This window comes from Convolutriloba macropyga, chromosome 13 (genome assembly GCF_964194025.1).
Source record: "Convolutriloba macropyga chromosome 13, txConMacr16.3, whole genome shotgun sequence".
NCBI classification, from domain to species: Eukaryota; Metazoa; Xenacoelomorpha; order Acoela; family Convolutidae; genus Convolutriloba; species Convolutriloba macropyga.
The window spans coordinates 32009357-32035344 of record NC_134480.1 but is presented as its reverse complement, the minus strand read 5'-3'; the positions used below and the strand labels follow the sequence as shown (position 1 = coordinate 32035344).

Genomic DNA, 25988 nt, shown 5'->3' with positions numbered 1-25988 from the left:
TTGCGACTGCTGTGACTGTCGTAACATTTGGACATCGTTCTAATCAGAAGTTATGGGAGAAATCCCTTTGGTGTCAAACCCCAGGAAGCCACAACAACAACAAAAACAACAACAACAACAAATTTACACTTAACCTATACTTGATATATAATCATCGTTTGTACATTTGACTGCTTCAGAGCCCTTTAAAAACTGGGAAACAAAGGCAAAAAATTGGAATAGGCTGCGTGTTGACTTCTTTTCGTTATTAGATTATATTCCGATTGTGCACCTTTCTTTATTTAGAAGATTTTTATTATGGGCAAGCAGTGTACTGTAGTGGATAAAACAGAATGAACTTTTTTCAAATCCTCCAATTGTCCCGCTAAGTAGCTTTCAAGTTGGTATATTATTAACCTTTCTTAAAACCCAAAATTGTGATATAAGTTTTTCTCCGAAAAAAAATAACTCCGATAGTAGTAGTAGTAGTAGTAGTAGTAGTAGTAGTAGTAGTAGTAGTAGTAGTAGTAAAAGACTTAAATTCCAACAAGAGGAATACATAGTAAAAGAAAGACATGACAGTACAAATTAACAAAGCACAGTAGCAAATTAGGATCTGCAGTCCACACAGCGACATTTAAGAAAATATGTACTTGGCCGATAGTAATTAAAAGAAAGTGTTTTGGCTATGAGAAAATTATCTAAATTCTTACAAAAAAATATTGAAAGATGACCTAAAGTCAATGACATTGATAGAAATTAAGTAATTGGGCGGAGTGGATAGTTCGACTAAGAAAACAGTTGTCAGTTTTGATTTTTTGTTCAACGGTTGTTCAAAAAAGGTTTTGACTGATCCTCGGGAGCTGAGTGTCGTACTATTGGCATGCAGCTTTAAGTCACTCTCCATTGTTCCATGCCAAATTTTCCATAGTAGAATAAGGTCCGTTCGCGCAATTTTATAGCAAATTGGATACAAATTTAGTTTTGAAAGTGTCTCGTTGTAATCCTCAGACCTAATAACCCAGCGCAACACTTTGCGCTGAAACTTTTCTAACACTTTCAAAATACCAGTTGTAATACACCAAGCTTGGGAGCAGTAAAGTAGCATAGATAAAATCATCGTTTGGTACAACGTTTTCTTGCGGAGAATAGAAACTTGAAACGGTATGCTTCTTTTCAAAAAAATAAAATTTTTATTATATTTCGCAAGTTTCGTCTTAACATGTGTTGTCCAACAGAGATCTGCAGTAACTAGCATTCCCAAATCCATAATCTCTCTAGTGAAAAGAATTTCCGCTTTTCCTAGAAATAAGGGAGACTGGCTGCATTTAAAGTTCATTGCTTTACACTTTTCTGGGTGAAATTCAAGTTGTGTTTTGCGTGACCATTCATAAATACCATTGATGTCAAATTGCAGACCTTCGAAACAATCAACGCATAGCAGCTTTAGGTCGTCGGCATAAAAGTAAACATGAGAGTTTTGCACATGGTCAACAAGATCGTTCATGTACAAGATAAACAGAAGTGGTCCAAGGACACTTCCTTGTGGGACACCAGATGTTACAACGGAGGGCCTAGAAAAACAAGATCCTATACGGACAATTTGGTGTCGATCTTCAAGATAATCCAAAAAAAGATGAAGAAAAGCGTCGTCAAACCCAAATGCTGCCAGTTTTGTTAGTAATTTATGATGCGGAACGGAATCAAAAGCTTTTTTGATATCAAAATAGACGCTAGCACAAGGAAAATTTTTGTCAGGATTGTTGTAAAGAATATCAAAATATGAAATAGGTTGAGTAGTTGTGCTGCGTCTCTTCATAAAACCGTGCTGAGCGTTTGTGACTAGCGGCCTAACTAGTGAATACAAAAAATTGAACAACATTTTTTCAAAAACAATAGAAATCTTTGGAAGCAAGCTGATCGGACGATAGTTTTTAACGTCACTTGTTGAACCATTTTTGTGTAGTGGTGTGATATATGAGGTTTTCCATTCCTTAGGCCATTGCGAGGACTTTTGAATAACTTGAAATAATGCCATAACTGCTGGGGCTAAACTTGACAGCCATCACGGAGCAAGAAAGATGGTACTTGATCTGAGCCCATGGAAGAACTGTCATCACATTTGCTCATTATTTTTTCAATTTTCAGAACTCCAAATGTAAAATCTTGAAATTTAATACTCGAATCTAAAGCTGTTGGAATATTTTCGTGAGTTTTACAACTATAGACAGAACTGAAAAAATCATTGAATGCATTTGCCTTTTTATCGTCAGTTGAAAAACTGATACCGTCGTAATTCATCACAGGCGGAAAAGCGCTAGTCTCTTTGAGAGTCCTATGTAGCTTGAAACAGTCATTCCTGCTCGTCAATTTACATTTCTCAATAAGAAGACTCATGTCAAGTTCAATTGACTCTGAAAGCTTTTTCTGACTTTCCTTCATTTTCAATGAGTCCGATAGTGTGCAATCTTTTTCCAGCCTTCTCTTGATTGTCTCGCTTTTATTTAACAAATGCATGGATTGCGAAGAGTAGAAAAACGGAGCTGATACACGCTTTTGGCGTTTCTTAGCTATCGAAACCGAGAACGCTTTTTTCAGCTCATAGTACCATAATGAAAAGAAATCAGAGGCTTTAATTTGGAAAGTTAGAAGTTCGTACAGCGAAAAAAGCTCTTGATTAAACGCTTGAATACTGAAAGATGATTTCGAGTAAGTAAAGATGCGTATACTTCTGTAATTATTGATGAGTGGAACTTTGAAAATTATTGAAAAGTGATCTGAGTAAGGCTCTTTTGTGAGATGGAATGGAATTGACTCTAGAGAAATGAAAATGAGATCTAGGCAGTTCCCACAAATGTGCGTAGCCTCATTAGTTATTTGATATAGACCTAAGTCCGTGAAAAAATCCAATAAAACAGTATCTGAAGTACTGGACGAGGAGAGACATGCCCAAACTACCTTGGGCATGTTAAAATCACCTACATAGAGCTCGAAATTCGAATTCAAACCATGTTTAAGGCAGAATGTATTAAAATTGTTGATATAAAATGAAATCGATTCCATCAAAATATGATTGCTAAAGAAAAATTTCGAAGACGGTGGCGGTCTGTACACTACAATAAAGAACACAGCTTTTTATATTTGGACAACTGCGCAAGCAGCTGAAAAGCGGTCTTATGATAAATCAAATACTAGATGGGACATAGCTGACGATGCTGCTATTAAAACTTCGCCATGTCCACATTTTTTTTCTGTCTAAGCGTGAAATAATAGTGTGTGATCTACCAGGAAATATTTCAGAATCTGTGATCTGGTTATCGAGCCAAGTTTCTGAAAGGAATATTAAGCTAATTTTTTCCTCCTGCACTACTTTCAGCCATTTTAAACGTTCTTCAAGACAATTGATAGATTGGCAATTTACAAGTAGACAATTAGCATTCGTTGTTAGTCAATTTACCTATTTTTCAAGTTCACCAGGTTTCCCTGGTAGAAAAGTTGTACATTTCTGATTCAAAAATCCTTTTTAATTTTGCCTTCACCGATCATCTGAAATCTCTTTGACAGAATCTTCTTTTCCAATTCTCGATCGGATTGCGTCAAAAACTTTTTGATATACACTGGAATGCGAAAATCTTTTAGATAATGGCTGCGTGCAAAACAATTTTCCATGAAATGTGGACTGTTTGTTGTAATCAAAATTGGTCTATAAAGGCGTCTTTCATTGTTAGCAGGGTTTTTGAACTTTCCAAGGCGTCTTGCTTGCACAATATTTCCGTCTGGTTTTATACCCATAAAAGTGATAACCTCGTCAAGAAGTTTCGTGTCAGACTCTATAAGTTTGTTATAAGAATTTGCATTTTCGGGCAGACCGTTAATCAGAAACTGCATTGGCACAATAGCCGTTTTGTGCCCCTTAATTTTTTTATTCGTTAGAACAGCATCACGAAAAGATGGCAAAGTCTCATTGAAAACTTTTTCGAAATTGTCCTTGATATGATTAGGCAATGTTAGCTCAATAATTTTTGGTATTTCAGTACCGATTTTATCAGACAAGGCAACAGCAACTTTGTCAGTAATTTTATTCTCATCTAATGTCTTTGTCAACTTAGCTTCGGCTGGGAAGAGCTGATCACTATCACAGGTATCACAAATCCGTTTGCAGTTTTTCCTTGATCCAAGCCAGTCGACATCGTCAACTGATAGAGATACACATGGACCATAGAACCAAAGCTCACACTTCTCGCATGATATTGCCGATTTATCATTGTCTTTGATGTTCCGTTTACACACACTGCACTTGCAAGGGTTTGACTGTCGTGTCATTGTTTAGAGCATAACCACTATTTAATAAGTTTATCACAGCAATTAGTCTGCACAAATATATTCAAGATAATAAAAAACAATTTCCTGGAACGAAAAAAAAAACTTTTTTTGAATAATAATTGGAGTAGCTTAAATGGTATTTGAGATAGAAAGCAAAAAATGAAGGACTATATATTCCTCTATGCTGTTTTTTTAAGTTTTGCGCCCAGTCTGCACAAATCTATTCAAGTTTCCTGACTAAGCTGGCCTGAAAGGGTCTTGTCAAAACCAGTTCTCAGATATTGGCTTTACAAAAAGCTTTTTCGTTGTCTTGTCTAATGAAAACTTGAGCAGTAAAAAATTTTTTGGAAAATTAACTTAAATTGGCAATAAAGATGATGCATTTCTAAAGACAGCCTTAACTAACGCTTTTCAAGAACTAAATTAATTACTTGTACCCGAAAGTTATATGGAAAAATATCTTAAGGAAAGCTATCAAACTGCTCACCTTAAGAAACATCCTATTTAATTTGCTTCTAGTTTTTAATTTTTCGTTTTGATGCCAAAATCAGTTTTCCCGAAATTCGAAGAATATATATGCCAGTTATTGCCAAGAAGTTTTAACGAAATAAGAAGTTTCGTGCCAACAAAGCGGAAAAAATAAAGCTTGAACCAAAAAAACAATCATTTGCTTTTCAAATGCAGTCAGTCAAAGTTGCTAAATAGTGCATTTAGAAGTCAAGAATTCTGTTTTGTTTAGTTTTTTAGCTGTCTTTAATACAATTTAGCTGGATACACTTTTGAGCTCATTTTCAGTTCAAGTTTCTTTTAAGATTTTTATTTTATTAGATGAGACAAAAAGGTTGAAGTATTCTTCCCTCAGAGCGAAAATAATTGTTCAATTTGATAGCTTTAGCTGGGAAAAAAATTTAGTTTTACAAACCACCGCAGCAGATCTATTAAAAGATCACTTTTTTAAATTACACTTTGTGCGTATTTTGTCTGTGAATTTTTTGATTTCAAGTTTTTTTCTTAACTGATATACTCACAGTTGCATCACCATATCTGTGCAGTAGAGGTGAAAGTAATAGCAATTATTTGTAATTTTTGTGGAAAATTTTATTTCGTTCCGTTTTCTACGCTGAAACATTTCATTGGTTTCCTTGAGAGGCTAGCAAAATTACTAACAAAAAACAATACGGGCTAATTTGGTGTTTAGCTCTCATTTTTTTTTGCAAAATATAAACAATTAAATTTTCAAAAAGCCTACTTTTATGGTTATAAATTTTTTTAAAGTGAGACTTCTTATTAATGTTATTCAAAAAATGTATCAATAAATTTGATTTAAAATTTGAACTGTACAAGTTTTACACTTTTTTTCAGTCATCTATTCTCAATTCAAAGATTTTTAAGTATCTGTTCTATCTATTTTAGCAAGTATTTAGCATACTTACAGAGTTTCGTTGCATTTTTAAAATATTTTCTTTAAAGTATCTGTCCATTTAAAGTTGTCTTGAATCATTTAATCGAACCGCTGAAGATTAAATGTGCTGGTGTACTTTAGAAACCATGGTCCACGCTTGTAAATCTTGCCATGTATTTTATTTTTAGTCATCTGGAAACTTTTGGAAGAAATGTCGAACTGTGTTCGAAATGTGTTCACCAGTTTTAAGTAAAACTCAATCGGCCTCGTATTTTTCAGTGAAGTTAGGCACAAAAAAAACAAAAAAATTCATCATTGGACAATTATTTTTGACAAAAGTAACAATAAAATGAAAAATTACTAGTGTCGCCTCTGTCAATAATTTTTTTGGGTGCTGAAAAAGTCAATTTCTACATAACAGTTGCACAAATGCAAATGCTGCTAAAAATTTTTGAGTTGAAAAGTTCTTTGAGTTGTTTGTTTCTGTAAAACAGTTAAATCAGTTTGTTGCTTTCAAAAGAAAAGTTCATAACTGAAATTAATTCAGCAGCAAAATTTTTTTTGCTCATTTTGTTATATGCATATTTAAATGAGATCACAAAGTTACGGCAAGCGCAGCCTCCAGTATTTTTCAGAGTTGCGGTGAAATATCGTCGAAAATAGTTTAATCAATTCTAGTAGCATCAAAGTACTTCAACATCTTGAAAAAACTGAGGGATGGACTCAACAGTCATTGATTTCATTCATGACATTTTTTTTCAAAATTTTGAAAAGTTCGATTATAATTAAACACTGGAATGTTTCAAGAAATAGGTTGATTTGAGTGGCAGATTTTTTTGCAGGGATTACAGATCCGCATTTGTTCATTTTCAGTATTTATATTCTGGCTATTATTAAATTTTGTACACGTGGAAGTTTGATTAATTTTTAATCCCTGGGCCCTATTAATGAACAGTTTAGCTCGTACTGCTATTTTAACCCATAGCAAATCACATACTTCGGTTTATTTAATTGCATGTGAATTCACACCAGGCGATACCGCATGGTTATTTTGCAAGATTCTGCCAGAGTCTTTCAAAAAATGGTTGTCTTGCAAGATTCTGGTAGATAAATGGTTATCTTGCAAGATCTGCCATAAAAATGTCTATCTTGCCAGATATTTTTTTGATCCCCTTAGGTCCCTAAGACGGTTTGCGCGTGATTTTTTGCTGTAGGAAGTACATAAAAAATGGTTATCTTTTAAGATTCTGGCAGAACGAATATTTAACTTGCAAGAGTCTGGCAGAAAAATGGTTATCTTGCAAGTTTCTGGCAGAAAAATTCTTATTGGCAAGTTTCTGCCAGATGAATGATTATTTTGCATAATCTGGCAGAAATTTTGCAAGATTATGCATAATCTTTCCAGATTCTGGCAGATTCTACTAGAATCTTGCACGATAACCACTCGAAATCGACTGGGGTGTGTAGCGGCTACAAAGTTTGAACGAGCCATTAAATGTTTGAGCGCACTCAGTAATTTCAACCCCTGTTGCCTTCTCGGGTTTAATTTGCCACGCCGATTTTTCAAAAATCTGTCTATATATTTATCCATTGTCTTGAAAGATGTTGCAAATAAGCAGTTTTTAATCAGAACTCTGTAAGATTGCAAGATAACCATCTGGTCTCGCCTGGGAAGCGAAAAAAGAGTGTCACTTCAAACAATACAGTTTGTATGATGGAATTCATTTTAATTGAACTTGTTGACATAAATTTTCAAATTTGGAATGGGACAATTTAAACGTGGTTTCCTCATTTTGTCGGAGATAGAATCAAATTTGCTTCTTTAAAATAGTCTATAAGCTACCTGTTGAGGCAGGTTAAAATTAAAAAAAAATATGTATTTTGTGCAAAAGCTTATTCTGTAGAATTCAATTAAGTTCTCAATTGATTCAATAACTAAGATATTGTCAATTAGATCAAAATGAAAGAAGGAGTACTTATGGTGATGAAATTCAGAAATGGCCCTCTCGATACTAGTTGTGGATTAAGAAGACAATAAGCAGTTTGGCGATTGCCCATATCACTTTCACCGGTACAATAATCTTTCACTTTCATCTCAAGTAATGGGTATAACTCTTGGGCAATAACGTTTTAGGCTGATTCCATGCTCAAAATTGTGGAATTGTGTAACTTATCTCAACTTGGAAACTGGTTGCGCAAAATGAAAAATAGTTAAGATGTATTGCCATTTGTTTCCACAAACCGCCAAAATTTTTGAAGTTTGCCTTTTCCGACATTGCCGTTAGCCATGTTTACTAGTTGCGCATTCGCAATTTTAGTTGGCTATTTTGTTTTCATGTTTTGACATAAAATTTTATCTGTTTTTGTGCTCATAAGTAGCACTACGAAAAATTGGACCTTTTACCTTTGTGCCCCCTCCTCCACCCACGGAGCACTTGTCAATCCATAGTAAATCATTACGTAAAAATATGGCACGGGCGTCTGATGAGTGCAAATAATATGCAACCACTAAACGAGTGAGGGAAAACGGAAACGATCCAAAAATTCTTAAAATTCTTTATGCTAATTATTGACCAATAAGAAATCGATTATTGAGTTAGGGCACATTTTCGTATGCTCGATAAAAGCATGCAGATCAAGTATTTCTATTTCATTTCCAATACAACCCCCCCCCCCACTGTTTCCCCACCCCACCCACCCACAACAATTGACCCAGCTCACATTGTTGTACAAAAAACTGAGAAATGGGGATTTTGAGCTTCTTTTCCCACTAGGCTGGGGATAATATGGAAGGTCCTAAAGCAAAGTGATTTCACTTTTGTTCAAAAGGAACCTTTTTCTTTGACAGGATCGTACCTTTCCCCGCCTAATGGTGTTCAAAACAACAGCAATCAGACTATGAATAATATGGATAATGGAGATTCGGGGGAGCAAGAGACCGGGGCTGACTCTACAACAATTTCAACCGCATCACACAAAGGCACACTTCTTCACGAGGTAAATGTTGATTCACTACACTGGCCTGAGAATTCACTACCTTGGAAAGACAAGTGATGAATTTTTTTTTCACCCGAAAAAGTTCTACTTAAGGAAGAAATTCCAAAACGGTCAATTGTGCGATTCTTGGACGAATTTGGAAAACACCGGTACTATGAACCAAGTACCTAAATGTTCGATCAGTAAAAAAAACACATTGAATTCCCATTAAGTTAACTTCCCATAATTATTAACAGATGAATATTACCACACAGTTGTTATCGCCACCAAGAAGTTATCAAACTCCGAGGCGAAGCCAAGGTGTTATGATAACTTCGAGGGTGATAGCAACCGTGTGGTATTTTTTAGTCAATACCTGTTGCGATCATGTTTGTTTTTTTAGACCCCAAATTTATCAAACTGTTTCCATCATTAGACTAAGAGTTACATTAGACTACGAGTTACTTAGTAACCGTGGCGATAAAAGAGTGTGATAAACTCGGAGTCTAATGCTGAAGTGTTTTTCCAGTGTCGATCGGGCATTAAAGTCTATTACATTGGCAGTTTATTTAGCTGCTATTATCGCAACAGGTGTTGATAAAAACAACTTTAATAGGAAGTGTAGGTCAGAGAAGGAAATAAAAAAATAAATAAAGAAATCAAATGTGACAGGTTTATGTCAGTTTATGATGTAATTGAGCATGTACGAAATTTGTGTAAAATCGTCAATGATCAATTTGTTACAAGACAAGTTTCAAAAATTTTGAGAGTTTACGTTCTATTGAGCCATTGCGTCTAAACTCTGTACTGTTTCAAGAATACGCAGCCTCTTTAAACATAGTAAAAGAGTGACGGTTACTTGTTGTTTGTATTGCGTCGGTGTAATTAACAAAACTATTTTCATGTCAGGGAAAATATGGTGAAGAAAAAAGAAAAAAGAATTAAAACTAAAAAATAGAGAAGCTTATGATCTATGTTCTGCTGAATGTCTCATCTTTCTTATTAAAAAAAACAAAATAAATCAAGGAAATTCGTTCAAAGTGGATGTATGCGCTCTGCTTCAGCTGACAGTGGGGCTAAAAATATTTTGAGGTGGCAATATAATTTTTCTGAGATTTATAAATCTGTTATCGGCAAAAAAAATACATTTCTTTGTAACACTCGGACTAATTGTTATTCAACGAATATGATTTTTGTCACAGTCTGATTTCTTACAAGATTGACTAAATAACGCGCAAAAATTTTAATAAAAAAAGTGATTTGATTTTTTTAATTAATTTATATTTTTGAAATTTTCTCTTTGATTTTTTCATTTTGAAATTATGGTGAATACCACGGTTTTTAGCTGGCAATTTATGCTTTGAAAATGTGACCTGTGCAGACAGCAAGGCTGTAATTAGATTTTTTGGGGGTGACGTTTTAGTTAGAGAACTGCATTTTCATATTTGAACTGGTGTACCGACAAGGATTGAGACAGAGCCAACTTGAAACGAAATCCGACACTGAACAATAGAGTATTTAAAGTAGTTCTCTATCCAATATGTACCAAATTTACAATTAAAAAAATTTTTCAGTATCTTTTTCGGCAAAATAATTGATCAAAATTTGGTTTGAGAACGGTTAAAAGTGGTGGGACAAAAGCTGTTGTAATCATCTTTCTGATTAGGTTTGAGCAAGAAACCTTTTTTGGAACACTTTCTGCAACGCAGTATCAAACAATTTCTATTTTTTTCTGTGTATTACATTTCTTATGATGTTTAAATGTCGAATTTCATATATTTTTTTTTAAAAATTTAAGTTTTGGGGCCAAGATACATCTTGATTATAATCAATTGCGCTGCTTAGATTATTCATTGCGTAATTTTATTTATTTTTTTGGCCACCATACATTGTAATTAGCATTTTATCGCCGGGTTTATTGCCCCTCTTTAAAATTTCAAGGTTTTTCTGCGCCCTGATATCCCGTTTAGTCATGCGTGATGTACGAGCTCAGCGGGTCTAGTGAACAAACGCTCACAAAAAAAAAACAGTGTGATTGTAATAGGAAGTAAACCCCCACGATAATAAGCCCCCATGTTAACATTAAATTAGGTGGGTTATTTCATGCAGTTATTTAATCACAATGCATTAAGGTATTACTTCTATCATAAATTGGAAATAATGATTAGTTATATCAAACTTAAGCTATTTTAGAAATATACGTAATATGCAGTCGAAAACCCGCCCTTGGGTCCCTTTGTTCTGATACCCGATTTGCCCGAATATCTAAAACATGATGCATCAATATCGTCTTTACCTTTGATCACCTGCGCTTTCTTCGACTATTAGTTGTTCAAATAGTTATCCTAAATATAAATTTAATCACTGTGGATTGAAAGGTATCTTTTCTGAATATTAGGATTGTGTTCAAATGTTATCATGATCAGTTATACCCAAACGTGTCACCGATAATGATTTCTTTGATGCAAAGTAAGGCGCGGCTTATACGAAATAAAACGCTCAAAATTATTTCAACCGCTTCTTGTTAAATTTATACACAGTTACGAGTTATGGTTTATAGATCTAAACTGGAATATTTAATACAGATGATTAATAAGATCTTGATTCACAAATGAGTTGAAATACATACCGTAGCTTGCCAACATAGTAAATCTGCGCACCCAATACTGGATTATAAAGCTCAGCCAGGGTTAGTGTCGATTAAATCTAATATGACCTGTCTGTGTAACATAAAACCCTCCGAATTATGAAAGTTGATCACGAGGTTTATACTCTTATTTTCATAATTCATTATGTTACTTTCACAAAACAGGTTGAACTCTTGCTCAATTTTATCACAGGGTCACTGCTAATTTTGAATTCTGCAAAAGTCATTGATTTAAATTAATTTAATTCGACTTCAATTATCCAGACATTTTGCAAATATCTTGGTGAAATTTTTCCAATAACTGATTTAAAGTGGCTAATTACATTGTTCAGAAGAAAATTGTAAGTTAAATGTTTCATTTGTTTTTCTTTTCGTTATAAAATTCATTTTTTATTAGTTTTAAAAAGTTGAACAACAGTTTTAAAAAATGAAAACTGTTGTTTATTAATTGGTAGAATTCCAACAAATTTTTCAATTTTTCGGTGATAATTTAGTTAAGCAAACCGACAACGTGTCCCCTAATGGACTACTTAAGTGTGATCTCGTTAGCCAAAGTTTTAATTTCAACATTTTATACAACAAGCTTAAATCAGTCAACATTTGACTGCGCCGCTAATATTTGGCATACAAAATATTATCTAGAAACAAATGCTGCTCTGGTCTGGCCAAGTTCATTTTTCAAGAACGAGATTGAGAGGTTGAGTGGTCTATAGATTGCTGAAATTACTGTATGGTAGGTGGAGTAGGGATGCGGTAGCCCAACAGAGCTAATTAGGCAGTACGATTTATAGCAAAATCTGGTAGTGAAAGTGTTTTAGATCAAAAAAAAATTTGAGAGAATAAGACCTTCAGATTAAGATCAAAATCGATCACAATGAGTTTAGCGGTTGAAAGAATCTTTTTAGTCAATGCTGAGTTTAAGACATCCTGGAGGTTGGTGGTAGAGCAAATCAGAGCTGAATCAGTACAGAAAGATTCTGTTTTTTTTATAATGGCCAGTATTCTGTTAATGTCCCAATTTACACTGCTCTTCTTGATTTTTGAGTAAAAATCAAGGAAAAGTATTATGTTCAACTTAACTCCCACCAACAAGGTTTGCTTTATATGCGATTTGAACTTCCCCTTCGTTACCTGTAACATTTAATTTGCGTAGCGGGTTGTAACCACCAAGCTAAGTGAGCTTTGTTTTGGTTGCCTACAAACTAGCTTTTGTATAAATAATATTTATAACACTATGGTAATTACAAGTTATAAACTTCAAAAGTATGACATTATTCTACTCATACTTAATTTTGGCGCATGGGTACTTTTCAGACTATACAGGATAACTTTGGCCTTCGCGAACTCTATGACTTCAATATAATCATAATGAAGAAAAACTATACATGAAAAAATAATATTCTGGAGATGCAATGTTCAAATTTGGATTGAGATTTTTTTCTTTAAATCTTCTGGTTCAGCGCTCAAGTGCTCTTAGACTCAAGTCTGGGATTGAGATTTTGGATCAGGGACTGAATTTGTAGATCACTCTTTACTTAGTCTTTACTTAGCACGCTAAGGTAGCAGACAACTCTTCAATATATCTTGTCTCTTCTTCGGACTCTTCTTCTTAACTCCGGATTCAAATTATATACAAAAGTTGAGAAAGCCAAATGGATCCGAGTAAAATTTTATTCAAAAATTCGTACACAGCGTGTAAGAACCATTTCGTTCGTTTTACTGAAAAAAAACAGAGAAACAATCAACAAATTGGTTAGTCTCCTACTGGTTGTCTCACATTGCAACGAAACTAAACTGAGTGCTCAAAAATTAGACCACACACACACTAACACACGCATAACACACCCAGATACACTTATATATATATATATATATATATATATATATATATATATATATATGTATATATATATTATATATATATATGTATATATATATATATATATATATATATGTGTATATATATATATATATATATATATATATATATATAATATATATACATATATATATATATATATATATATATTTTTATATAATATATATATATATATATATATATATATATATATAGTGTATATATATATATATATAATATATATTTATATATATATATATATATATATATATAAGGTTCAAATCCATGACTTTTTTGTCTCATGGGTTCCAATAATTTTGATTCTTTTGTTTTTCTGGTGAAAAAGTTAGTGTTATCTGGTGAAAAAGTTACTAGAAGAGGTCAGCTGTATTGTGAACTTTCCAAGTTATTATATTTAGAAAAAATCTAAAATATTTATTTGGAATTGTATGGGCAGAAGCAATCAAATTATGTTATTTTTAATTTATATGAAGCAATTTTTTTTTCTCTTTCTACGAGTTCGTCATCCCAGTTTGGTTTAAGTCCGTTTTTGGAAATGTATTTTTAGCATCGCAAAATTTATTTTTCTCGCAACTAATTTCTTCAAGTAATTTTTCCGCTGCTATACTGGATGCAATTCGCTAATTGATCAACTCATCGAAAAATTAAAAAAAAAACAATTTTCAAATCTCATTGAGTGCGATTGCAAACTTAATTTCAACTCAACTGTTTTCTTTTTTTCTCAGCTCCCTGTGGTGCTATAATTAACTGATGTGTAGGAAAAGTAGGTCACTAGCGTTTTTTTGTTGTTTGTTTTCCAATACAATGTATCCAATGTTTTTCAATATTTTGTGTCCTTGTGGACAATACTATAAAATCCTTTTTCTCACGGCAATTTTAGAACTTTAATTTTTTGCAAAATTAAAAACAATTGTTTGCTAACTCCTTCTCGTATCATTTCTTTAAAAATTATCGTTAAACGAATTTATGACGTCATGACAGAGTTATTGGCGGTGCGTGGAATTAAAATGTAGTTAAGAACAGCAAGACAATTTCCAACACCGCTCGCTAAAAGTTATCAAACAAGAATGTCAAATGACAGCAAGAAATTCCAAGGGCAGTTTCAAAAAATTATTAGTTCCATTTTTATGCAATTTTAGATGATCTATTCTGTCAAAAATTGTGTCAACTACCCAACATTAATATCTATCAATAGTAATCGGAATTGAATTTGGACGCAGTAAACGTATACGCCTGTAAATCAGGTGTAATTGGACAAATTCTTTTAGACACTTGTTTTTAATGATTTCATGCAGACTGCAGACCTTGTTTCAATCCATTAATAACATGATTCATTAAAAAACAGTAGTGTAAGATACAATTATTTTGTAATAACCTCAACTTTCTTTTGCAAAGGTTTAACTTCCCGGGTCGAGGTTCGGTCAAAAACTAATGTAATATTAGCGGTGAATAGCGGTGAAAAAAAACTTTCTTACAAAAAAAATCTGCTGTGCATGGGGTCAAACCTCTCACCTCCCGCATGTCATCAACTTCTTATTCCACTGCCCCATCTGTCACTTGCTTCAAAGATATTTCCTGTGAATTTAAGATAAGCGTTGAAATTAACGCGGTGAATATTTGTAAGATTTGCAATTTTAGCGGTGAAAAATTTTTTCACCGCATTCTACTGGTGGCGGCAAAATTTTTTTTCACCCCATTCTGCTGGTAGCGGTGAAAAATTTTCTCTCGCCGCTTAAGTTGTGAAAAAAAGTTTTTTTTTCACCGCATTAATCGCCTTGAACGCAAATCTTACACTTTTACTCAAATTCACCGCAAATCTTACATCTTTTAGCGATTTTTGGCGGTGACACCTCGACCCGGGTTAACCCATCATTGGTCATAACGCCCACGTTTAAATCACTTTTGTTAACATTCAGCTTTAAACATTTAGCACATAGTGAAACGATTAACAAAAGCGACATTGGCTCGTAATTGTTTATTGGTGTGTTCACAGGTGGGTCATGGGCAGTCACTTGGTGGGATTGCTCTTCTGTACGACACAACTCCCTCTTTTCTGCTCAGTCTCAACAAACGCACCAGTCGCATATTGTTCCCAGGAGAGGTACTTATCTAACTTAGTTAACAATGATCCACATCATAGGAATCTTTTGAAACAGCGATTTTATACTGATTATATTACTTTCGTGTCATATAGGGGGAATTTGATTGATGATTTCCAGAACCATTTGTCGAATAAACTTTTGAGTCTGTAAATACCTGTAAATAGATAACAGACAAAATTAAGATTTATCAACTCCATTATTTGTCGTGGTCGATAACACGGGTCAACAAAATTCAATAAGTTGAATTTTGAATTAAATTTGGAACTGAAAATATACAAAAATTAGCTCGTATTTATAGTACTTATCTATGCGAAAAAATACAGAGAAAATTTAGATCAGCTAAAAATATTTTATTTGATTGACAGGTGAATAGATCTCAGTTCCGAATCCCAAAGGTGATTTTCTATTTTCATCAACATTTCATGAGAATCAAATACGGCCTAGATACACTCGAGTTCGTTAGTTGGAATTCGGTGGATGTTAGAATCAAGTTTCTGTTGGCGGGAAAACTTCTGACAGATGATTGATAGGTCAATAAGATAATGATAGCGCCAAAACAAAATTAGAATTGAATTTAGTTTTGTTGCCATTACTTATCGACATAGCAAAGTTCGTCAGGTAAGTTCTTCTTTCGTTCTTTGAAACTTTAATAAAGAAAACTTCTAACTTTCTTGATGTTTCTTTGAAACTATCACATCCTCCCTACTTTTTTAAGCAATTTTGTGGGTATAGGTTCTCCAAATCTGTCGGGTTGTTTTCTGTTTCGTTGTTTCGTGTTGATGTTCGTGAAGGCTCTGAGGTTTCGGGTTGTTGGTGCTCTGCAGATGATGTGAATGCAGAAGCTTCATTTTGAAGTGAAGGTCCCACATCTGTGCTCTGAAGTTTTTGCTCTGATTGAGATATGGTCTCCTCCACTGCTGGTTCAGTTTTCACATTGTCCTCGTCTAGTCTCGCAATTTGGTTGTCGCTCACTAGAAAAGTCCGCGCTGAGTTTTCGGGCTGTATGGAAGATGTGTTCAAGCCCTTCCTGATAATAAAGGTAGCAGGAACTGTCTTTGTCTTTTCGTTGGCCTTGAATAGAATGGGTTCGCACAAGTCGAAATCTGCTATTGCTGGTAGTCTCACTCTGCGTCCCAAAAAGAGTTCATCTGGAGTTTTGCTCCTCGTCTTTGAAGTGTTGCGATGTGTCATCAGTGCCCTTTGCAGGAATGCTCCAAATGACACGTTGAGGTTGGGACTCCACGCTTGAGGTGCCTGCTTCTCTGTCTGAACTGCTCTTCCAGCTAGTCCGTTAGCTCTTGGATGATAGACGGGTGATTCTATTTTCCCAATTCCCAGTGATTCACACCGCTGTTTAAGGTCACCACTTACAAATTCAGGACCATTATAAAATACTAAAGTTTTTGATATTCCGAATCTTGCAAAAATTTGACTAAGATGTATTTTAACTGTTTCTGATGTTCTATTTCCCGCGGGAAAAGCTTCTATCCAACCAGTACCCGCGTCAAAATTAATGATTTTGCCTTGGTCCTTAACATAACCCCAGTTCATGTGGAGCCGTTCCCAAACGTCGGCTTCTGGCCACGTAGAGACTGTTTTTCCCAGGCTAGGCCTGTTCAATTGACAATTCTTACATTTACTAAGAAAGTGTTGAACGTCTTGCCAGGCCACCATGCTATCATTCTGACAGATGCCTCAGTTGCATTATTTCCAGTATGTGTCTCATGCCCTTTTGCCAAAAAGTGTCGTAGTTTAGGTGGAATGAAATTAAAAACACCTCTGAAGATTATTCCTATTGTGTATGGTCAGCGCATCTTTGTGTTGTTCGAATCCTTTTTCCGCTTCTGAACATTGTTTCCAATTGCGGCTTTTGATTCGTTTCATTATGTCCGGGAAGATTCTGTATGTTCCAAGTTCATTTTTGATTTCTGCTTGGGTCACCAAATCACTCTGAGTGAAGTAGATGTTATTGATTGCGAAGCACACCCGATCGTTGTCAGATTCGTCTTCGTCAAAATCCATTCTGCTCAAAACATCTGCCTGGGGTATCTGCTCTCCTGGTGTGTACTTCAACATTAGAGCTACTTCAACTCATACTCGAAACCCATTAGAGCTATTGCCCATCTTGTGATTCTGGCTATGATGTCTTCGGGATCTCTTCGTCTGGTGCAAAGAGATTTTTGTGTGGTTTGTGGTCCGTCTTTATGGTAAATTGTCTTCCAAGAAGGAATTGCTTCATTCCTGTGACCACAAACACAATTGCAGTGCTTCCCGCTCTATGTTCGGGTAGTTTAGCTCCGCTGTAGTCAACTTTCTCAGTACATATATGACTGGATGTCCTTTTTGCGAAAAAAAACCCGCCAACATAATTCATTTTTTATGTTTTCAAAGGCTTTTTGTTGCATTTTGGCCCATGAGAAATTCGTAATTAATCTTCTTTAGAAATTTGCGAGCCCTACAAACGATTCGAGTTGATTTTTGTTAGTCGGTGCTTTTGAATTTTCCATTTTTTCAACGTTTTTGGATTTGGTGCTTTTCCTTCCTATGAAATGGAGTATCTCAAAAACCTAACGCTATCGACTGGTTTTGAGTTAGACTTTTTCTCATTAATGGTAAAGTTCTTCTCACGTAGTCGACTCTTGACTGCAAGCATTCTCTTGTCGAGTTGTTCCTTGGTAGTTCCATACATCAACACATCGTCTTGAAAGATCACAACACCTTTGATTCCTTTGAGTGTTGATTCGATCCAATTTTGGAAGATTGCAGAAGAAATTTTCAATACCTGAGGTAGTCGGCACATCTTGAACAGTCCTTGAGATGTTTTGATTGTGCATATATCTTTTGCAACTTCGTCAAGTTCATTTTGATAGTAGGCATCTGAGAGGTAAATTTTATTAAAGTATGAGGCCCCATGTAGGTTGTGGAAGATTGTCTCCATGTCTGGTATTGGTTAGTCCTCATGCATCACCTTGCCATTGATATGCACTTTCAAGTCCACGCGAAGTCTCAGTTCTTCGCTCTTCTTTCTCTACCACACCACTAGAGAAGTATTAGTGACTCCTCCTGACTGTAACATTCAAGGATGCCCTGTCTAACCATCGGTTCCAGCTTCTCTGTGACCTTGTCTTGAAGAAGTAGAGGTTTTTTTGGCTTTGTAGATCATTGGCTGTGATCCTGGTATCAGCTTCACATGAGCTTTGTAACCCTTTACAGCAGGTAGATGCTCGGTTGTCATGTTGTTCACACTGTGCTTGAGTAGAAGGTCTCTACCAAGTAGTCCAAATTCTTCATCAGACTGCACAAATGACAATTGTTTTTTCAGCGAGCCTGCTTCCGTTCCGCAAAACGTCACAAGTAAGTGATCCCAGAAGCGTTAATTGATGACCATCATAAGCTTCGAGATGTCTTATCTTACCATCCAACTGAGGGATACAAAGCTCAGTCCATATTTTTGATGATATCACTGTGCTATATTTTTTACTTTGCAATTATTTATTGAGATATATTCCCATGTCGCAGGTTTGTTCTTTAGTATAAAACATTCCCATCTCTGATGCTTGAGATGCATGCTCTGAAGAACTGTTTCCTTCTTCGGAAAAGTTATTCTCCTTATTGTACTTACCTGAATTTGGTTGGGGTTTGCTTCTACACATTTTTGAGAAGTGTCCCACGTTTTCACTGGTGTTGCGTTTTTTACTTAGCGCTGGAGATTCTTGTCTGGACACCATTGTCGTGGTCGATTACACGAGTCAACAAAATTCAATAAATTGAATTTTGAATTAAGTTTGGAACTGAAAATATACAAAAATTAGCTCGTATTTATAGTACTTATCTATGCAGAAAAATACAGAGAAAATTTAGACTAGCTAAAAATTTTATACTTGATTGACATGTGAATAGATCTTAGTTCCGAATCCCGAAGGTGATTTTCTATTTTCATCAACATTTCATGAGAATCAAATATGACCTAGATACAATCGAGTTCATTAGTTGGAGATCGGTGGATGTTAGAATCGGGTTTCTGTTGGTGGGAGAATTTACTTCTGACATATGATTGATAGGTCAGTAGGATAATGATAGCGCCAAAATAAAATTAGTATTGAGTTTAGTTTTGTGGCCATTACTTATCGACTTTGCAAAGTTCGTCAGGTAAGTTCTTCTGTTGTTCTTCGAAACTTTAATAAAGAAAACTTCTAAGTTTCATGACGTTTCTTTGAAACCATCAGAATTTGCTTTACAAAAATAACTTCAGCTGTTCAATAAGACCAATCCTTCAAAAATGTTCCAAATTTAATTCGCAAATAAATACTTAGCCGGTCTGGTTCACCACTGCCAACAATTCTTGACAAATATTTCCAGGCTATGTATGGCGTTTATGGACAATTAAACAAAATAGCTCGCCGTACAAAATTACCAACTATAACTAAGTCGTGAAACTAGCTGTTGTCACTTTTAGGAACAAAGAAGTACCATATTAAGCTAAAAAGCGTACACTTCTCTCGAAAAAAAAGTTCTCTTGAACTATCAATGTATTCAAGAACTATCAATGTATTCCACGATGAAAAAACCGTCGTTTTTTAAACTCGCCGCATTTTAAAAGTAGTCTCACAGCTTCTGTCGTCAAATTTAATAATATTATTTTAAACATTCTAATTTTCACGAAAAGTGGGTATAACAACTCAGGGATAAAAGTCGAAAGAATTTTTTATTAAACCAGAATAATCACTCTTTTATTTTCATCATTTATTTCCATTTCGTTAGTTTTATCAAATAAGAGTACTTCTTTTTTGATATATGAAATAAAAGTTTTGTTTTCACAGTAAATATTGCGTGTAGTTGTGTTTATATTGGAGAAAGTGATAAGAACAAATTTGCTCTCAGAAAAGATGAACATTGATAGCTTTTTTACCTTGTCTTTTAAGTACTCAAATATGTAATTTTGTTCCGACCCCTCTTGATGGGGGAGGAACTATGTACTCAAATGGGTTTTTTTGTTCAGTCAATTTTGACCGATCGATATATTCATCGTAGAGAAAAGTGAGTGGTATCGTTGAAAAGCCCGTCCAGCGTAGAGTATGGAATTAAAAAGATTTTTTGAATTTCTTTTCCTAGAGAGAGTTATCATGGTTTAAATTTTTGTGAATAAAAAACAAATTTTGACAAATTTGCTGAAATATGTAAAAACTGATTAAAAAAAATAAAGCTGAAAGTATTTTTAAAGAAAAAAAAATGTTTTGTTGACTATTTTGATTTATTTTTTTGGCTAAGAATTTGGCCAAATATTTCGAAGTTCAGCCTTTTCTAACAAAAATTGCCCGAAATACGATACTTTAGTCCACTCTGATTGAAATTGCTGTAACTAAGCACCCAAAGACCACTTACACAATCTCTGTAAGCTACAAAGAAGACTATTCCTACTTCCACTTCCTTTGAGAGGTCTCTGTAATTAAAACTTTGCCGTTTTTTGCTTACTTTACTCGATGAATATCCAAAACTCAGCATTTATTTTTGATTTTAAACTAGAAATTTATGTATATTTATAGCATTCACGACAAGGGACGAACAATAATAGCAAGGCTGGATTTAGTCGAATCTTGGACCGTTGCAATCCAAAAATAAATCCGACTGTAATACGTCGTTTTTTTTATTTTAAAATTTTATCGTTTCAAATTATTTTATTTAGTTTCTTTCTCGGAAAATCATGGTAATTTTGACTTCTAATAATGTTTGATTTTTAAATGACCAATTGCTTATTGAACTTTGCCTCGATTAATATCCAAAACTCAGCATTTGTTTTTGATTTCAAACTAGCAAATTATGTATATTTATAGCATTCACGACAATGGACGAACAATAATAACAAGGCTGGATTTAGTCGAATCTTGGACCGTTGCAATCCACAAATAATTCGGACTGTAATAAGTCGGTTTTTTTAATGTTAATTAAAGAACAGAACGATTCAAATCAAAGCGCACTGTTGATATGTCCAATTCACTTCTTATGCAGTTACAAATTATTTTATTTAGTTTCTTTCTCGAAAAATCATGGTCGTTTTGACTTCTAATAATGTTTGATTTTTAAATAACCAATTGCTTATTGAACTTTGTCAGTATTTGTCTTTTAATTTGCTCAACTTGTAGCGTAGTGTCAGCACAGACCGAGTACTTTTTTTCTTCTGAAATAAAATTCCATTTTTTTGCGGTTTTACGCGTTAATTTTTTTAGGCTTTGATACTACTAGATTTCACAATTTTTTTGTTTTTGGGTTGCCAATTTTTCGCATTTTTCTCGTTTTGTCGCATTATCACATTATTGACAGTTCACATATTACAATATTGGCGTTCAAAATCACTCAAAATTGAACATATAAGAGACTTGAAAGGTATTGATTATGATCTTAACGGCTTCGACACCCTTTCTCGAAGAACTTAATGGATTTTTTGCATTTGTTTTAACTTCTCGCTTTGTTTTTTTAGTTATATGCAGGTTCCTGGATCATGAAAGGTCTCATTGGGTTCTTATGGGTTAATAATGGACCTTTTATTTTCAATTGAGTAAATAGCTGATAGCTTACATAACTTGATAGCTTTCATGAAAGCTGATAGCTTTCAAGCAAAAAAACACTCTTTAACTTCGCATTTTTACTGTCTTCATCTTTTTGTTACCTTGTCTCATTATCTACAGGTGACATATGACAATACTTTTTACCAACAGAAGGTGCAAGCGTACAAAATCTAATCTTTTTTTTGACATTGGTATGAATTTACTGGCTTCGACACGGGTTTTTCGCAAAAATACTAAATTTTAATTTTTGCTATATTTGACGTTCTTTTTGTAGACATAGGACATAATCTATATAATTACAGGTCTGAATTGTTTCTTTTGGTCAAGAAAGCAAAACTATTCTATTTTTTTAATTTTTAACTAATGGATTTTAAGACTTTGAAAACAAATGTTTTCGAAAAACACAAAAGTATTACTCAAGTTTGACTTTTTTTTCTTTTTTTGCCTGTTCTTTAGCTATTGTCACTAATGAGAGGTCGCTAATAAACTTTATTAGCGTTCCAATAATGCTCGATTGAACATATTTTGAGGGGCAAATTTTGGCTTTACCGCTTCGACAGTGTTTTCTCGCAAGTTTTAATTGAATTTTTGTTTGTGATCTCTGTTTGCTGTTCATTTGCAGCCGCAAAAATTTTGAATACTGACAGATCTTCATGCCCTCTTATGGAGAAGTATTTGATCATAATCATGTTGGATGTATTCGTTTGTTATCTTATGGTTTTCTTTACTTTGAAACTGATTGTTTTTCAAAATACAAGCCAATTTTGTAACTTTGCTATTTTTTGTTCTTTATTGTCCAGTTGTTACCGAGCTTTATTATGGAGTGGTCACATATGTTTTCTAGTGAAATACAAAATATTTTGTTTAGTTTCATTTTTATCTGACGCTATTTTGACCTTGTTAATATGTTTTCTTTTAATGGCTACAAAGTTTGTATAAAAATTTGCATAAAGACAGGTTTTCATGCCCTCCTATGTAGACATATGTGACCATAAGCATGTTGGATGTTTTCAATTGCTATCTAATGTTTTCTGTACTCTGAAACTGATGGTTTTTTTAAATTATAAGCGAGTTTTATAAATTTTCTGAGTTTTTTGCTCTTTTTTCTAAGTGGTACCGGCTAATGGAGTGGCCCCATATCTTTTCTAGTGAAATACGAATTTTTTTTAAAATTCGGTTTTATCTGACGCTATTTTGACCTTTTCAAAATGTTTTTTTTAAAAGGAGATGATGTTTTGGTTGTAAATAATATTTGATGTTATTGTTGTTTGATTTTGTAGTTCGTCTTGACTTGCTTTCTTAATAATGGCTGATCTCATCTGTTTAAGATGGCTTTTTTACTCCTCTGATCTATTTGCTTTGAAGGTGATCTTTTTGTTCATATACATTTTTTTGAAATAATTGAAATTTTGTGGGGTTTTCTATCTGATTCCTCATTTGGTAGACAATTATGCCAGAAGTGCGAAATAGAGGGGTCGGAGCTTTGTATGCAAACGCGCATTACTGATCCTTCCTGCTAGCCTATGCTGACAGCATTTTCATTGAAGAGTTGAAAGCGAACGGTTCTTAATGTTAAAAAATGCAATAATGTTTTTGAACTTTGCGCAAACAAGAATATTAAAAGTTTTTGTCTACAGTAATCAGCTTTTGTGTTTCAATTAACGCTTGATAGTTTTAGTGCAATAAATGTGCTTGGAAATAAAAAGCTAAAACATTGACGTTAATATGAGCTTTGCTATAAAAACAACAATTCAGGAAATAGTCAAAAGTAGACCGCATAAAGGGACTATCGGAAAGAGGAATGGAAAAATGAAACAAAAAAACTGATTTAAGAAAATGATGATTTCTTCATACTGTCGTACCATCTTCATTTATCACAATTCACGTATTGATCTCCTTTGATCGAGAAAGAAGAAAAACAAAATTTCAAAATACATTGTTTTTTTGTTTTTTTTTTTGGTTTCCTTTTTTTATATTTACATCTTTTAGCTTCTTATCTCCAGCGGATTAACATTATTGATTCCCACGGAAACTGACATCATAATTGACATGATAATTACTTTTCTAATAAGTTTTGTCTGTTGGGTGTCAAACATTGATCTTATTTTTGAGATAGTTGAGGGTTAGTGTTTAGTTCTAATTATTTGTTAAAAACCGGTTTCTGTTTGAAAAACTCGCAATTGATAGGTCCCAATCTTTCTAAAATAGCCAACACGATAGTTGCTAATTCTATACATGATAATAATAGAGTGCTGAAGTTTTCTTCAAGACAATTAGCTTCAAATGCTTTAGGATAATCCTGAAAAGCATAATCTGTCTTTGCAATAAATTTTTTTTCAACAATTGACGCGTTCCAACTAAAGGTTCGTTCCAATAGACTAGCACGAGGTGCTTTGGCTACCTGCAGAATTCCATAAGTCGTCTTGTTGCACATGTGATGAAATTTATTGTTTATTTTTTTAATAATAATCATGTTTTTGTCTGAAGATCGCAAAAAATGTGAAAAGTTATTGAGATGAAAACTTTGTCTGGCTCAAAATGAATTAATTTGAACTTAGAAAATTAAGGCGCTTTATATGAGTCTATGAGATAGCTGGATACTTTTTGCACAAAATAAGCTGATTTCATATTAAATTTGTGTCTCAGATTGTTATTGTTGTCTATCTCATATTTTCCATTTCCGTCTATCTCATATTTTCCTGCAAAGTTTTTTCTTTTGAATGCCTCAAGACAGTGCGATGTGTTTTTTTGTGCGGTGTTAATGGTTAGTGTAGCCTTATAAGCGTTATAACTAGACATTAGATTTTAATAAAACATTCATATAAACCTGTTCCGTAATCTGTTCCAAAAGATCTTAATCTTTTTAGACAATTCTGGTGCCGGATAAGAACAACCTTCACTTGTTGGACCAAAGTAGCCAATCGAAGACCACAACACACAGCAATACAGATATCAGTGGTCTTGGCGCTGACTATGTTGGACCGTTAGACGGTGAGTAATAAAGTTCAAACATTTCCTAGAAAGCTCTCATGGAAAGAATTTTGAAGATTGACATTTTATTGTTAGTTCATTTGTTAACCAAATGAGAAGAGTACTGCAGAGTAACTGTAGAGTGAAAAATTCGAGCTCTCCTATCTTCTGTTCGGCATACTTTTGGATAATATGTTTTGGAACAAAAAGTTTCTAATTATTTGTCGAGCGCACCCGTTATTTTTATAATCCAAATGCGCTTCTATAAGTATTTTCATTGAAAAAAATGGGCGCAAAAAGTGAAATTAACGATAATTGGAAGAAAAGATATAATTTAAAGAATTGAGAAAGATTGAAAGCGATTTGGGTTGAACGCTTAACAAAAGAGATAAAAATAGAGCACTAAAAGCATCAAACGAATAGATACTATCACGCATCTAATATTCTCAAAAATGTGTCGCATTTTTTTGCCTTATAACAAACTGTTGCAACAATTTGAGTTCAAATTGGAAAAAAATTGTCTTTTGCTGTCAAATTTTATTTTATTCACCAAAGTCTTCTATTTTTCCGCGTTCGTCTTGTCGAATTCAATTTCGAGCTCGAATTTCTACGGCTTCTGATCTGAATTCTAGTTCTCAAATATAGCTAGTGTCTTAAATTTTAGAGCATATTCATTTTAGCTTGTCGCCTTACTAAAATTTAGAAAAAAGTTCTGTGAATAGTTCTACTTCCATTTTTTGTAACATAGTTTTGGCAAAAAAAACTTTTTTTACATTGTTTAATGTAGTGACTCATCAACTTCTTTCAATAAATCGTTTCATCAGCTGAGACTTAACGGTTTTACTGTGAGACTTAAAAATTTTTGTTTTCAATCTTAAGAAATTGTACGAAGAACATTGTGGTTCAAGTCTTTCGTACCGACAAATATCTTGAATTATATTATCATTCAAAAAATAAAATGGAGAATATGTCATATTATGAAGTAGAAATGATCAGCGAAGTTTTGAAAAGTTGAGATTTTTTTCAGCTGGAGAACTGTTTTTTCGTTCAGTCACTGATTGTTGACTGTTTAGGGCCCACCCATTAATATTTAGAGCCATTCAAATACAAAAATTGCTTAATAATTTCTATTTATGCTCAATTGTAT

The 25988-nt window shown here is 33.8% G+C and overlaps 1 protein-coding gene across 1 annotated transcript in view; it reads left to right on the top strand.

Annotated features, from left to right (window-relative positions):
• The window catches only part of LOC142351906 (uncharacterized), a 178286-nt gene that overhangs the window by 52068 nt on the left and 100230 nt on the right, over positions 1-25988 (top strand). Inside the window, 3 exon segments of the mRNA XM_075404164.1 lie at positions 8553-8701; positions 15200-15307; positions 24739-24862. Coding sequence (XP_075260279.1) covers positions 8553-8701; positions 15200-15307; positions 24739-24862 — 381 coding nt within the window.